We start from the raw sequence: 16,692 nt of genomic DNA, 5'->3' as shown, positions 1-16,692 counted from the left end.
GTTTTAGTATTGAAGGTCTACTTACAACGTCCAAGATTGAAAATGCCACACTGCTCGAAAAAAAAGCGTTGTGTATGTGTTTGAACGCTTTTTTAACGTCCGTTAAAAAAACTCTCGTGCGATTAAGGGCTAAAGGACTGTATACATACAATCGAACACAAAACCTCCTTTGGAAGTCAGTTAAAAAAGGCTTAAATCGAATGCATCAAGTTTAAGCCCACCTAAGCACATATTAGTTGTTGATTCTAATGTGTTTGGTGCTAAGTGTGTCATAAATTAAGGATGTGTGCCGTGCGTGGGACGGTACGGCTCGTCAATACGGTTCATTAGTACCACGTCCTTTGTGTGGTACTGTGCAGTCCACTGTCACTCGTTGCCTGTTTACTGATACTTGGGTTTATTGCAGAAAATGTTGAGAAAATAGCTTGGCAAGTTCGTTAAAGACACTCCCATGATATGCGAGAGACGGGGGGAAGGACTGCGTGGGTATGAAGTCGTGCACGCAGGTCATCACTACCCCTCTCCGGGCTCGCGCGGACTATCGGGAGTGTGACGAACGAATTTGCCAAACTATACACTCTATAATACACATTTGACTTCTGCCTTCGGGCCCCATCAGGCGATGCTTTAATAATAATAACATTAGTTAGGCTTCGGCCGTGGCCATTTACCCTACCGGTAAAGACGTACCGCCAAGCGATTTAGCGTTCCGGTACTATGTCGTCTACAAACTTAGAAAGTCCTAAATTCGAATCCTGTGTTAGGCTGCGTAATATTGAAGTTTTCTTCCTTCTTATAAATTACATCGGCATCGGCCCGCGTAATCGGATATAATTACTATTTAATTCGTAATTGAATTTTGGTACATTTTTATAATACTGGTAAGAATGGCACTTTCTAATACAGGTCCAGTACTTACAAGAAGGTTCCAGCCCTTTACCAATGTCATTGATTTGGATATTGAAAATTATCAGTGTAAACCCGCCAACCCGCATATGAATAAAATGATGGGTGTACGCTCTAAATCTTTTGTTGAGACCTGTGGCCCTTAATTTGCTGCTCATCTTAGGACAGCACTGCATTCAATCTATACTAATATAATAAATCTGAAGAGTTTGTTTGTTTGTTTGTTTGATTGAACGCGCTAATCTCAGGAACTACTGGTCCGATTTAAAAAATTCTTTCAGTGTTAGATAGCCCATTTATCGAGGAAGGCTATAGGGTATATATTATCCCGATATTCCCACGGGAACGGGAACCACGCGGGTGAAACCGCGCGGCATCAGCTAGTAAAAATATATAATAAACTTCCTCATAGTCTAAAAGAGATGCCCTGGTCAATATTTAAATGTAAAATTTATAAATTATTATTAAAAAAAAGTTATTATGACATTCAAGATTATTTTATGGACATGGACATTTTCTAACTTATTATTTTCTAATTGTGACATTGCATTAATTTAGATTCTTTTTTTTCTTCATTCAAATGTATTTAAGTATTTAAGATAATTCATACACCAGTTATGGTAAAATGTATAAAGGCTGAATTGTATAATATGAACCATCATGTTAAACCTACATTTTCATGAATAAAATATCATTCATTCATTCATTCAGCTCCTACCTCAAACTCTATAATGCCAAGGATAACAATGATGATGATGATGAAGAAAGCACTCATTTTGTTCTGTTTCAGCAAAAGTCTTCGACAGACGGTGGAGCCGGTGGGGAAACGCCTCCAGCAAACGGATCTATCTTCACTATGACGCTGAAAAACAATCATCTCATAGTTGAAACTGAAGAAAGAAACGTAAGTATAGAATTATCAAAATTTTCAAAACGTAATTCTATATAACAAAGAGGTAAATCTACTAATACTCTATAACGCCGCTACTACAGAACCGATTCGGCTGAAATTTGGAATGGGAATGGATCTTACTCTGGATAAACACAGCACTTTTCATCCCGGAAAAGTCCATGTTTTTCGAGGGTTTTGTGTGTGAATGACACGCGGACGAAGTCGCAGGCGTCTGTTAGTTGATTTGTATATTTAAGTAGCGGACGCTTCGCGGGTTCACCTTGGTTTCCATGGAAATACAGGGATAATATTATAGGCTAAGTTACTCCATATAACATCAGAGATCTACAAGTGAAAGTCCCGTTAAAAGCTATACGGAGATTAGTCGGAACAACAAAAAGACGATTAAAAATTTTAAAAATATATTTATTCATAGCTTATTTATTTATTTATGCATTAGTTTCGTTTTCTAAATTGATTAGAGTAGGCAATTGACCCAGGATCAGACTGATAAAACTATATCAGTGTTGCTATATGCCAGAGAGTCCGTAAAAAACTGTACAATAAAGAAGGTATTTATAATTATATTTTAGAGTTTGAATACCTCACTTTTTTACATCTAACCACCCACAGAACAGTTCGTAAGAGATAAAGTTTTACTGTGTTGTATATCAAATTTTTAGGAGATACCATTAAAAGTTGCAAAGAATAATTATTCTCCAAATTTATGACTGTGTCCAACAAGATTGAAATCTTTTGTAACAGCACACAGGTATAAGAAGTGATGCGTTTATTAGGTTGATAAAGTTATAAAGGCTTTCACATTTAAAGTATTGTTGTGAATTAAATTAGAAGTAGCAAAATATTGTATGATTTTGTTACTTGTTTGTTGTTTTGTTGTTTGTTGTTTGTTGTTAACCAGAATATTTTGAATGAAAAATATAAAATGTTTTTGTTTTTAATTTCAGGACATAACTAAAAATGGTCGCGAAACCAAAATGAAGTATTCTCCAGATAACGATGGCATATTTGTTGTGGAAGTCCAGCAGTCGACAGCATACAGACCGAATAACAAATCGATCCAGAGTTCTCCACCCCATGACCCTCAGATTTCTACCAATCAGGCGCTGATTCATCGAGTACCCGAAGAGTTAGACAAGAAAGTTATTTTCGAAGAAGACAGTGAAAGAAGCAGCAGTAAATTCGAGAAGCAAGCCTTAGCGTTGTCGAGTACAGGTCTATCGATTTCCGACCTCAGCATGTCTTCTATAGGGTCGCATAACGTAAGTTATTCGTACAGCAGCCAAATGGGTTACGACCAAGGCCCTTTTGGTTATCCCATATACGCAGGATATGACACTTCTAAAGACGATGTCGGAGATGCAATAATACACGACAACTCACAGGAGCCTCTAATAGGTAAGACACCAACGGATCCAGATAAACCGGTTGTAACAGCAGCGATTTTTAAACAAGATTCTATAATAAGCAACGAAGTTTTGAAAGGTCCTGGATATTGCATCGAGGGCTCTACTGATGGTCCCCTGCTTTCTGATGTGCAAGCTAGAGAATACAGTTTGCAACATTTGCATGATCAGAAAGAAAAGAAATTGGAGAACGGAGTAGCTACACCGGTACCGGAAAGAGTTGATAACAAAACATTCAGTAGAGCCGACAGCTTACCTATGACCTTGGAAGATGAATCAAATGTAAAGGTAATGGAGACTATAGCAGAAGATTTACCACATAAAGATATTTTGAAAGGTAAGAGAGGATCGTTACCTGTAATAACCACTGATATGTACGAATCGGTGAAAGAAGTCATCCAGACTGGATCCCCTAAATTCGAGAAATTCATCAACGAAATGTCACCAGGAGAAAGTAGTTTCGACAGTCCTCCCATGATAACCATAACTGAGGAGAGTGAGTCGTGCAAGTCTGATAGCACCAGTTAATTCATCTCAATTTTATTGTAAATAGGTGTAAGTATCGAATGAAAGTTTGATGGATATTTAAAATTCGGTAGGAGTTTTATATGTGATACCAGTCAATATTTAACTTCGTCGAAACTTCAAAATTCTTTATGTTTTATAAAGTAAACAAGATTTTTCAAACTGTTGCGTTGTGATCAAGTTATTGTACAAAGATAACGCGTTTCTTTAGAAGTAAGCGTGAATTTCTGATCTGCTAAGTATTGCAACGGTTGTTTTTTGTGTATTAATTTTGTGATTCCTGAAATTATTGTAAGGTAAGACTGGTATCACATTGTGGTAATATGCAACAATTTTGTAAAATTTTCTTAGTAAGTGGTAGTCGTTCGCTGTAAGCTTCCATAATCTGTTTTCAGTTGTTTAATATTTCGTTTTATGAATGTTGCCGTCTTTGACTGTGAACTTGTCTAGATACATGACGTCATCAACAATGTGTTAGATGATAGTCAAGTGTTTCGACAGGAGTATGGTCAAAGTGCCTGTATTAGAGATTCTAACGTAGTTCGTACCGATGTGTTTATTTCTCGTTATATGTGTCTTGAGATAATAGGAAAAAGTTTCCAACATTTGTACTGTAAGACGACCAATTTGTTGCCGATGCAGTTATTTATCTGTGCTTTATGACCTTAGTTGTGGGTTTGATTCCCAGGTTCCCAGTTCAGTATATTTTCTAAATTGGATTGGGTTTCAGTCGTGGCTTACAATAAACCAAATATTTTTGACAAATATGTAAACAGCCAGACAATAATGATGATTTTTTTCATTTATATAAACGCATTGTCTACACCAATCATGATCAAGTTTCAATAAACTGTACTTTTTACAACTTAAATTTTAGACTGCATCATCACTTGAAATGGTGTGATTCCGCTATTTTATAATCGTCTATGTAATATGCCAATATTATATAACAAGTTTTATAACAATTTGAACTTTATTTCTATGGGATGCCAATATAGTTACTAAGAACGAAGTTGTCATGGGAATGAGTGATGTCACATCGCTGTAACTTTACAGAATACAGGTACAGATGTCACTTGTAGAAACGTTAATTCTTTCGTGTCATTTTTAATGCAAACGGACTACAAAAAATTATAGTCGTTTACTACAAATGTTAGAAACCTAATTAGTACGTCTTATATACTATCACTGTAGAGCCATAGGTAATCTGTTTTATATTAAATTTCGTTTTGTAGATTTTCTTTTTCTTTTCTAATCTGCTTTGTATAAAAATATAGTCAGTGGTAATTGACGCGGTGATATATAAAAGAAGTTAAAAATTATAATGTTCCTATATTAATGTTATTGTTTAGTTAATTGATAGTTTAGTTTGATATAGGATACATAGAACCTTATTGGCCGTGGCTTAGGTTTGTGGTGAGTTGGTATTTTAATTTGATTTATACAAAAATAAAGCCATATACGAGTAATATTTATTTGAAAAATGTTACATAAATATAAATAATAATTATCATAACTAAAACTTGTATTTTGTTGTGTTTATTATTGTGATAGAAAACGATTAGATAAATATTTTTTAACGACAAAAGGGTAAAATATTGTTAGACAATTAGGCATACCAATGTATTTAATATCTACTATCTCATTTCATTTCAATTTCAAAGCTTTTATTATCCCTTACATTATTACATTAAACAAGTTTTACATTTAACAAGAGTAACAGTTTTAAATTTATATGTTTTCTATGTTAGTGTATCTGATTTAAGTTTACTATGCTAGTAAGTTAGTCTTATTTCTAATTGATGAAATCTATTTAACTAGTAAGGACCCCTCATTGGGTATAGGCCTCCTCCAGCCGATACCATTCAGTTCTATTATTTGTCACCTTGGGCCAATTTTGCCTGATAATTGGACGATATCGTCGGACTAGCGCGACTTTGGTCTGCCTACTTTTCTTTTTCCAGGCCACGCGGTAGTTCTTTACTACTATCTATCTCTCTAAAATTAAAAAGAGGTAAATTTGTGGTATTTTATACAGTAATCCCTGTATGTACTGAACCGATTTTAAAAATTCTTTTAATACTATTTAGCCATATACTTTTTATCTCAAAGGCTGTATTATTTCCCCGTATTCTCACAGGAACCGCAAGTGAAACCCTAGGGCGTCGGCTAGTTTATTTTGTATAATAAAAATATAATTTTTTTGAATTACCTTAAATCCACTCTCACATATCTAAGACACGCCCAACTTGTGTGTAGTTATTTTATTGTGAATTCATTGTGTCATTCACAGATAAGCTTTATGTTTTTGGGTGTATTTATCGTAGATCATTGTGTTTAGATTATATAATTTTCACATCTTAATGACCCCCCACCCACCGGGTGGACTGACGACATCAAGCGAGTCGCAGGGATTCGCTGGATGCAGGCGGCTCAGTATCGTGATGTTTGAAAGGCCTATGTCCAGCAGTGGACGTCCATTGGCTGATATGATTGATGATGATGATGATGGATGATGATGATGATGGATGATGATGGTGATGAATATCTTAACATAGTAGGTATAAAACAAAGTCGCGTCTGTATGTAGTGATTACATTTTAGATTTTTTAAACTACACAAGGGATCTTGTGGTCTGGCAAGTTCATTGATAACACTCCCATGATATGCGGGCGACGGGGGGAAAGATTACGCGGGTGTGAAATCGTGCGTGCGGGGAAGTGACGTGCATCAGTCGTGGGGTTTTCATTTATCGCTACATGCCCCGCCGGCCCGCGCGAAACACGAACGAAGTTGCCAAGTTATAGTGCGATATTTCATTATTTGATTGAGTAATTAAAGAGGAAGGTTTTTACTCATAGTTAAATGTTTTTTTCCATGCGGGTGAAGTCGTGAGCGTTCCCTAGTTCAAACATATAAATGAAATTGTTCCGTTCGATTGTTAATGAATTATATTACTTGGTTTTTGAACATTTTTTTTAATTTATTTAAAATATAATTATAATTTAAGAAACGTCACACAGGTTTTTTTATAACTTCAATAATTACAGTATTAAATTAAATTTTGCTTCAAAACTATATTATCTATTAATATAATTTAATAACTATTGAATTCTGTAATCAGGCTCGTATATAATCTAAATTCAATGTTCAACTTGTGTTTTTTTTTCACTTGTTTTGTGTAATAAGATCGTTGAATTTAATGAATGTTTAATTAATTCGTTTTATAATTTAATTAGTATAATTAAAGTTATTGTAAATAATGGTAATTTAATGACTTGTATGTATTTACTTTCTAGGCTCATAGTGGCCAAATTACTGCTAATGTTTTGCATATGTCAATATTTAATTTTTCTGAATTATTTTAGGGATTATTTTTGATTGAGCAACGAAATTTTTAAAAATTCTTGATTCTCTGAAATTGCAGAAAGAAATATCTGCTTTTGTATTGTAATTAAACACAAAGATGAAAATAAATAATAATAATATTTTTATCAACAAACATATACTGATGATGTTACTTATCAGAGTTTTAGTTATTTGAAAAAAAAAACACTTGGATTTTAAACAATCTCCTCTTCTCTCTCCTTTCAATATTGTTCAATTTAAAATAATAAAATTGTCACCAATAATCACGATTAAATTTTAACCAAAATGTAAAAAAAACCGTGAATTAAATATAAAATTACGTTATACTTATTGGCGTTTTTTTCATGTAACAGTATTAGTAGCTTGCTCAATTTAGAAAATAAGTTGAAATGACGTAACTATGTTATAATTTGTAAATTAATAATCGTAGTATATTATTATTAATTGTTATAGCTTTAAAAAAACAATTATTCCGTTCATATTGTTTTTGGAGTGAAACTTCTGGTGTCTAACGGTGTGATGTTGTGTTGTGTGATGTTGTTATTTATAATATTTTTCGAGACAGAAATTGACATTTTGTTATTAACATCTGGGTCTGTAGCCAAGTTGCACGTCGATTCCCTTTCTACAAACGCTTCGAAAATAAAAAAAAATGTATGGGAATGACATTTATTATCGACAGGTCACGTGATCAAGTTGTCGATCGGATCTGTCATTCGCATACGTTTTGTTAGTTTTCAAAGCATTAATGTTTGTAGAAAGAATCGACGTGCCATATGGCTAAGACCAGTGATTTTAATGATGATAACCGATGATTTCGAATTTTTTAGGAGCGACTCAATCTTCAGTAGCTCATTGGATAAAGATTTTAGTGAAATGCATATGGTCCTGGGTAACCCGCCTGTCTGTCATACTGTTATTTTATTACATAATATTACTTACAGTGCAAGATTTTCACAAAGAAAAATCAATTTTAAGCCTAAAAATGTGAAAATGTGAAAACTTGGTTTTGATTTTATGTTTATTTATTTCAGTATTTGGAAAATTCAATGTAATTGACAAATAAATATAAACAATTCTTATGTCTTCTTCACCTTTGTGCATTTATGTTTTTGTCGTTTACTTGTAAAAAGTACAATAATTTATGGAAGGGCAAAACATTTTCTGTTATTGTTAGTGCCGTCCTTAAAACAAACGAAAATTGTGCCAAGCAAAATTGAATTCTATCTATGTTGTCTTTAAGCGCTATTCTATTGTAAATGTGAACTACGTAAGGAGATTAGAATATGGAAATATAAAGAATAGATTATATTTTAATTTGCATTGATAAAATAATTTTTAATTATTAATTTGTATAATTACTTTTATAAATAAATAAAATATTTGCGAATCAGTATGTGTTTTATTACAAAGTGCTTTTTTTAATTGATTTTTGACGGTTTTTTTTTCTTTTTTTGATTTAGTTGGTTCTCTTCTCGCATTTTTTTAGCTTTTTTGGATAACATGAAAGTGGAATGTCTCATTCGATGCGTTGTTGCTTCATTTAAGACGCGGAGGGTTGCGCTGGGTTTTAGTATGCATTCTGGTCTTTTGGCCGGCGAGTCCCACATACCTACCCTCCTCCAGAACCATGGCGTTTCTTCCGCAACACCTTCCGGAGGGATGCAGTTTTTAATAAAAATATCCTGGGCCAGTAAAGGGTCGGATTAAATATTGGGTTTCTTTTTATTTCAAGAAATGTTTAGTAGCAGCCCGGAGTTGAAAAATCGGTGATTGTTACTCTCTAAGCCCGCCATCCCTCCCGTGGCGGCTCTAAGACATCCATCTCTGTTATATTATAAGACTAGCAGACGCCACTCGGTTTTACTCGCGTAGTTACCCTTCCCGAAGGAGTACGGGGATTGGAAATATAGTCTGTAGTACCCGGGGATAGTGTAGCTTACTAACAGTGAAAGAATTTTTAAAATCACTTTAGTAATTTCGGAGCCTATTCAATGCAAACATACAAACAATCAAATCTTTCCTCTTTATAATGTTAGTATAGATAAATCCTATAGTAGGCCACTCTATTAGGCCATTAAAAGTAGGTACATTGGTGAGCTATAGATAAATGAGCAATTAAAATATTTTTTCCAATATATTTGCCATAAGTATTAATATATAATAAATATTCCCGTTATATTCCCGTTTTACGGAAAAGCTCAAATTCAAAATACATTTACTTCAAGTAGGCTCAGTTTACAAGCACGGCGGGAGATCGTCATAACCACTAACAGCCGATGGACGTCCACTGCTGGACATAGGCCTCTTGCATGAACTTCCAAACAATAGTTTCGAGCCTCTAGCCGTTTATTTAGTGGCGCCCTGCAACCCACGTGATGTCCTCTGTCCACCTAGTGATCGACACTGCGCTTTTATATCAATATGTATTAGAGTTGTTCTATATAAATAAACAACTTTAAATAGTTTTAAAAATTCAAAAACACGCTTTTAGCGCGCACTAAAAATTACAAATATTGGATTTAAGTCACGTGACTATATTTTTCGTATTTCTGACAGCAAACCCTTTCATTTGCTTTCAAACAGACAGTCCGCCATCTTGGTAAGGCCACCTAATTGGATTTGTAATAACGTTTCTTAGCTAGTCATGTATTGTCATCAAAACTCAGAGCGTGTGCAAAATTTTATCCTAATCGAAGACCGGGGAGTGGGTCAAATTAAGATTCCAAGATTTGACTTTCTCACATACATAGTTGAAGTATTACATACACAAGTAAAGCTAATATAAGCGTGTTAAAATAAAAAAAAAACTGTTTGACAAAATGTCTCTGATATTCGGATAAAGAATCCTCGGTTCTTGTATTTTCAGAACCGCCACGATAGCGCCATCTCTGGGGTGGTGAGAAAAACCTGAGGAAAATAATTTCTGTACAAACCCTTGGCAGGTTCCGTTTGAAGATGTTGATACGTACGTGCTAATAATACGGGGTAGTTGCGGTAGATGGCAATAAATGTAATAATAATGACAATAAATGATTTGCTTTTTTTTAAAATGTTAAACTATAATTTTAGTACCAAGGTCTGTACTAAAAAATTTTAATACAAAAAATTCAACCGACTTCCAACTAAAAAATTAACCTAAACTAAAAAGCAAAAAATAACATCTTACCTATGTGCTACCTTCTGATCAGTTTGAAGGCGGTGCCAATCCAGTGTCATGTTTTAATTAAAGCCGGTTCTGAAAGAACCACAGAAATTGTGAAATTTAAACGGCTTGAATTAAAACATCACTGGCTTGGCACCGCCTTCAAACTGATCAGAAGGTAGCACATAGGTAAGATGTTATTTTTTGCTTTTTAGTTTAGGTTAATTTTTTAGTTGGAAGTCGGTTGAATTTTTTTTATTAAAATTTTTATTTTTTAATTTTTAGTGTTAGCGTACCTACTGCGTGTGAACAAAACGCAAGCAATTAACTAAAACGTTATTTTCTTATGATAGGTACCTAAGTTCTACAATACCAATTTTGAAAATACTCCTTAACTCATATACAAAATTTCACTTCCCGTTTATCCACTCTTAATATGAATATAACCAATTGTCTTAACTGTAATCCGTCTTCATCACCAGACCCCTTTTGCAGTCACAACCCATATGGGTAGAAAGTTCTCATCAATATAAAATTAATCAAGTCCAAACACAAGGTAGCTACTGTGAACCACCGAGGAGTTCCCTTAACTCTCCTGCGTCTTCATCACCAGACCCCTAATACAGTCACAACCTATCTAGGTGGAAAGTTCTCATCAATACAAATTTACCAAGTCCAAACACAAGGTAGTTACTGTGAACCGTCGAGGAGTTCTCTTCACTGTCCTTCGTCTTCATCACCAGACCTTGAATACAGTCACAACCCATGTAGGTGGAAAGTTCTCATCAATACAAATTAATCAAGCCCAAACAAAAGATACCTGCTGTAAATCGTTGACGAGTTCCATCGTTTGTGTTTCGGCTCCATCATCAGACCAACTCCAGACCTTCATAAAATTGTAGTGGCTTAAAATACCTTATATATACACTAACAAACGTACTAGCTGTCTCTACAATTTTCGAAAGTTCCTCTCAATTTCTCCAGGATGCCATCATCAGATCCTGACATGAAAAAAATGGGACCACCCTGGAATCAAACCCTTCAAAAGAATTTTGAAAATCGGTTAATAAATGACGAAATTATCGCTGGACATACATAAAAAAAAAAAAAAAACATACATACAGTCCAACGTAGAACCTCCTCCTTTTTGGAAGTCGGTTAAAAAAATACAGTAGGACAGCGATAACTAAAAATATAGTAGGACACTGTTATAGTATTTTTAGTTATCGCTTTTTAGATAGCATTTTGCATCTTGCATCAGACTTCGAAAGGGAATTCCTAATTCAAGAAATGATCTTTAATTTGGAATTCCCTTCTGAAGTCTGTTTTTCTGATTCTTTGATGGAAACCAGAATATTTAAATTTTAATAAGTTATTAATAAGTAATTTAATGAATTGTCTATGTCTTTAAAGTTCTGTCAAAAACCTAAAGCGTAAGTGTTAAGCCTCACCAACAACCATGCCCTTCAGACCAAAACTTAATACGTAACTGTTGTATGTAGAAATAGGCATTAGTTCTTCCCTGGACGACCTACGTCAGGGAAGTTCCACTACTTGTTTTTTTTTTATTCTTTACAAGTTAGCCCTTGACTACAATCTCACTTGGTAAGTATTGATGCAATCTAATATGGAAGCGGGCTAACTTGTTAAGAGTTGAATGAAACACCACACCCCTTTCGGTTTCTACATGACGTCGTACCGGAAGGCGAAATCACTTGCGAGGTACGTCTTTGCCGGCAGGGTGGTAACTAGCTGCGGCCGAAGCCTCCCAAGAGCCAGACCTGGATCAATTAAAAACTTCAATCGGCCCAGGCGGGGATCGAACCGAGGATCTCAGTCTTCTAAATCCACTGCGCATACTACTTCCTGTCTTAACCATCTGTGTTTAGGGTTCCTAACGTACGTACGTACAAAAACTGAACCCTTATAATATCACTCCTGCACATTCGGATGTCTGTCTGTTTTCTTCCAATCTACTGGTCCAAATAACTTGAAATTTGGAGGTTAGATCAATTTCTGTGACCCAAACGCAGAGGTGTACCGTGAATAGATGAAATCTGAATATGAAGGGCACTTAAGGGGGCAAAATGAGAAGTTAAAAAAAAAACACTTTTGCAAACTTCATTGTGTGAAAGACAAAGACAAAGATGAAAAATCTTGATAAGAGGATCTTAAATATATTTTTATTGGAATTATGAAACAAATATCTGACAAAGATCAACAAGACAAGAAAAACATACGGATGTTAGCTTTCTAGTTGGAAAACTTTAAAACTCTACAATTTTCTTCATTCTTCCTGGTCGGTCAAGTAGTCAGAATGATGCTACAAATGTAAGGTACAGAGTACACAGTTTTGTGCCAGGAGACTAAAAAGAAAGAAATTGAAACACCTTCAAATAATAAGGCATGATACTTGTAGCTCTGCAAAGACCAATGTGTCAAGCATTTGCCAAAATTAAAATGCGACATTTTTATTTAATTACGAGTACCTTATGAGATGATAATACATCTATACTTATAATAAATCTGTAGCGAGGTCAATTCTGTACGTGAAATATATTTCCATAATAACTATCGATTAGTGATCGATACTGATGCCAAAAATGCAATCAGCAAAATTTTTGTCTGTCTGTCTGTATGTTCGTCATAGAAACGAAAACTACTCGACGGATTTGAACGAAACTTGGTACAATTTTTCTTCATATTCCTGGGCAGGTTATAGTATACTTTTCATCACGCTACGATCAATAAGAGCAGAGCAGTGTATGTGTATGTTGGGAAAACGGAAGAAGTTACTCTATTTTTACAGCGATACTATTGAAAGGGCTGGTCTAAGGGCGGGCGAAGTCGCGGGCGTCTGCTAGTGAGATAATAATGTTATAAACGAAGTAATACTTCAGTGTCTGCGTAAATCTTTATCGTTTCAGCAATCTCACATATACATTTCTAATTCAAATTCAATTTTCGTTTATTCAGTTATGTAACAAAACACAAGAGCAATAGTTAGTTAATTTTGAATCGTCAGTAGTGTTTATTTTTATTTTCATACCAGTTTTTTAATTTTCTATCATTATAAGTAACATTGAAAGTCTTAAATAATTTAAAGGTTGGCTACGAAGGTTCCTAACATCTAGTCTGAGTCCACAATAATCTCAGCATCCATTTACCAAAAACAAAACAAAAGGTTAAATTTCTCTTTTCCAACTCCAAAAAAATTACCATCCAAATAAACATAAAGGCGTCGTCAACTACCCTCATCTCGCTATTGATTCAGTGCGGATAATTGAGTACACGCGTGTCACCCCCTCTTTACCCCCTTCTCCCCTCCCTCCACACACGTCGCACCTCATTTGATTACAACGGAAAAAGCGACGAAAAATCGAGTAGATGCAGTAATCGGCCGTCGCCATAGCAACCAATATTAACGGGAGCTAATGTGTCTACGCCTTAATGGGCCGTTGCTCGGGACATTCCCGGAATTGACGTGTCCGCTTAACGCTAAGAAACAATTGATGAGGAAGATTCATGAAAATCGTGTCTGCTTTCTCTGCAAACATGATTTTGTAATTAATCAGAAGATTGTTTTAGGAGACTATGACAATGCATTATGACAATAGGCAAGGAACCATGAATGACGGCTATTTTGCCTTTTCTTCGTTATTATTGAAAAAGTTGTACAAAGAAGGTTAATTGCAATTTCTGAATTACTTTCCAGCATTACTCAGGAAAACCTGCTTTCCGAACCGAGGGTCGTAAAGTCATAGAGTCGTAGGCAACTTGAAATAATTAAATTTGTTTTGATCGAATTCTCGAAACTTCTACGGTTAAGGGACTCAACTTGAACATATGAGGTCTTTGTCACGCCAGAAAGGCTGAACAAAGCCTTATGATTTTTTGTACGAAATAGGCTTATGGTCTGGTAAGTAAAGTGTAGATGTTGCCTAAGATGGATCGCGCTTGCTTAGAATATGCCTTTCACTATGAGTCTTGTCTTAAAGATGCTATTCAACATGCTAATTCACTAACTTTAACTTGAACTACTGACAACCCTTCGTGGATATCATACAGTAGGTAGATGGCATTTCTCAGTTGATTTGATTTATAATAAAGATCAAATTAGTGAATAGACCAGCTGGTTGCCCTGTTAAGAAACACAGATTAAGGAAGACAGTTACATACCTATCCATGCGTTTAAGTCTTCTACTAGTTCTAGGGAGGTCTATGACATAGAAAAACCTACCCGACGTCTTGCAGCGGATGGTAAAAAGGGGTAAATATGAAATAGTTCTTTAATAATTATTTATTAAATATAATAATTGTACGCTATTCATTAAGCCTCAATAGCTCAACGGTGAGAGCGGACTCATCACCGAGGGTTGGTGGTTCGTTCTCCGCCCCGTTGGTCTATTGTCCCCACTCTTAGCACTGTCTTTCCCGGTTAGTTGGAGGCGAATGGATATTGGTCATATTATAAAATATATGGCAAATATTCTTTTTTTTTAAAGAGATTATTATTATAGTCTGGTATATTCATATATTCATAGGCTAGTTCATAGTTATTTTCCAATATACAGGAAAAACGCTAAGCAAATGAAACTACTGTGCACATCTAGTATTCCATATCTATTGTAAAGCGAATTTCGCATCTGATAAACACCAATTTCCATATTCACAATGTTTCCAGGTAGCTATCGTAATATAATAAATATAAATAACAACAACGACACTAAATATTATGAGCACGTTCGTTATAATTTCGTCACGTCCCGATTCATTACAAAAATTGTGGTCACGTTACACTTAATACATAAATAGATTCCACGCATAATACATCCGATTCCACACACCCCCTCTCATCCCACCTCATTTTTGTGCCCCGCTAAAAAGCCTAAAACCACCCTCGTCCCAGTTTAAACACCCCCTTGGCTCATGCAGATTAGCTAAAACTACGCATTTTTTACCCCACCGGGAAGGGTGGCCCTTTTTTCTCATTTTCTCTTCTAACTACCGAAATGTAGGGTGGAGGGGGGGTGGCGGAAAAGTTTACGTTTTAAATATGTCCGAAGGCACGCATTAAAACGGTTTGCGAAATACAAATCATTAGTGGACCTTTCTCGTTTTTGGCTCTGCGAGTTGTTTTGTTTAAAATTGTTGGTGCTAATTAGGTCGGCCTTAGCCGGTGTTGTTGGGCCGAGTTTGCGCATATTTGGTTACGCATACTTAGTTTTTTCTAAATGCTAAGCTTCATTCTCTTTGATATCAAGATATATCTGCAATATACGAGTAGATCGGGCCGTGAGATATGCCGCGAGCATCTCATGTAGACATGTAGATGATAATTAAAATTGTAAATGACTTGATTCTTTTGGATGTCATGTAGAGTAAGATTATGTTGTGAGATATGCTTTACTGGACAATGCTAAGTATTAATAAATAGGTATAGCTGGATCGTAAAATCCTTCGATTGTATGAACGGCAAAACCTATCAGTACCAAGCAAAGTCAAAGTAGGTATATAATATTTGTTATTACAAGTATACCTATAGAGGTAAAATGTATACCAACCTAAGTATAAGTATACCTTTAGAGGTATATGATTCCCACCAACAAGGTTATTTGGTACTTATTATAATATTGCTAACGACTGACTTGATAGCATGATAATGATTTCTAAAGCAGGCCGGTGTCGCTGCTGCACCGGCCTGAGCCATTTAAAAATGTAGCCTCAAGTAAAGCCTGCTTTTATTCAATATTCAAAGTAGTTCATCATCAAGTGAACGCCTCCAGCTTCATCCATCATATTATTTAGGACTTAGAGGCGTCCGTGACTTTGTGCGTGGTGCCTTCGAAACTTAGCTTAGAGCGTGTTTGAGTCTGTAACATCAATAATTATTAATGTTCATCATAAGGATCGTAACCGTCTGCTTAACGTGTTCTTCGAAGACTAGAGCGTATGGTACTACCGGCTCTCCAACTCCGAACTGCTACTGAGAGTTTTTTGGAAAAAAAGCGAGACCTGACTCAACCCTTATACTTTATACATAAACTAGCGGACGCCCGCGACTTCGTCCGCGTGAAAGTCGTTGTAAACTTTTAACTACCCCTATCCTACCCTACCCTACCTCTACCCTACTCCTACCCTACCCTATCCCAACCCTACCCCTACCCTACCCTACCCCTGCCCTACACCTACCCTACACTACCCCTACCTTACTCCTACCCTACCCTATCCTACCCCTACCCTACTCATTAAGGCTGCACTTCTTTATTTATTCCTCCCACCGCGAGTCGCGCCGAGCGCGGCAATCGTTACACAAAAATAATCCATACCTATAGCATGAATTAGTATTCACGCGCGATGGCTTAGCGTATTTCATGTATAACTTTGGTGTTTCTTTACCGATTTTCATGATTATTTTTTTATTGAAT

General features: G+C 35.5%; 2 protein-coding genes across 3 annotated transcripts in view; both read left to right on the top strand.

The window, feature by feature from the left end:
• LOC112046476 (uncharacterized) overlaps positions 1-5,251 on the top strand; it is a 62,902-nt gene extending 57,651 nt beyond the window's left edge. The window contains exons 5-6 of one of the 2 annotated variants that reach the window (XM_024083102.2): positions 1,697-1,810; positions 2,767-5,251. In XM_024083102.2, the coding sequence (XP_023938870.2) occupies positions 1,697-1,810; positions 2,767-3,753 (1,101 nt within the window). In that variant the 3' untranslated portion in view covers positions 3,754-5,251. The remainder of the gene's footprint in view (positions 1-1,696; positions 1,811-2,766) is intronic. The other variant, XM_024083103.2, reaches the window with a different exon arrangement.
• The window catches only part of LOC112046466 (rab GTPase-binding effector protein 1), a 449,904-nt gene that overhangs the window by 1,620 nt on the left and 431,592 nt on the right, over positions 1-16,692 (top strand). The gene's annotated exons all lie outside the window — the stretch shown is intronic.

The sequence above is a fragment of the Bicyclus anynana genome, chromosome 14 (genome assembly GCF_947172395.1).
Source record: "Bicyclus anynana chromosome 14, ilBicAnyn1.1, whole genome shotgun sequence".
In the NCBI taxonomy this organism is placed as follows: domain Eukaryota; kingdom Metazoa; phylum Arthropoda; class Insecta; order Lepidoptera; family Nymphalidae; genus Bicyclus; species Bicyclus anynana.
The sequence above is the reverse complement of the archived record's forward strand: the minus strand, read 5'-3'. Positions and strand labels throughout refer to the sequence as shown.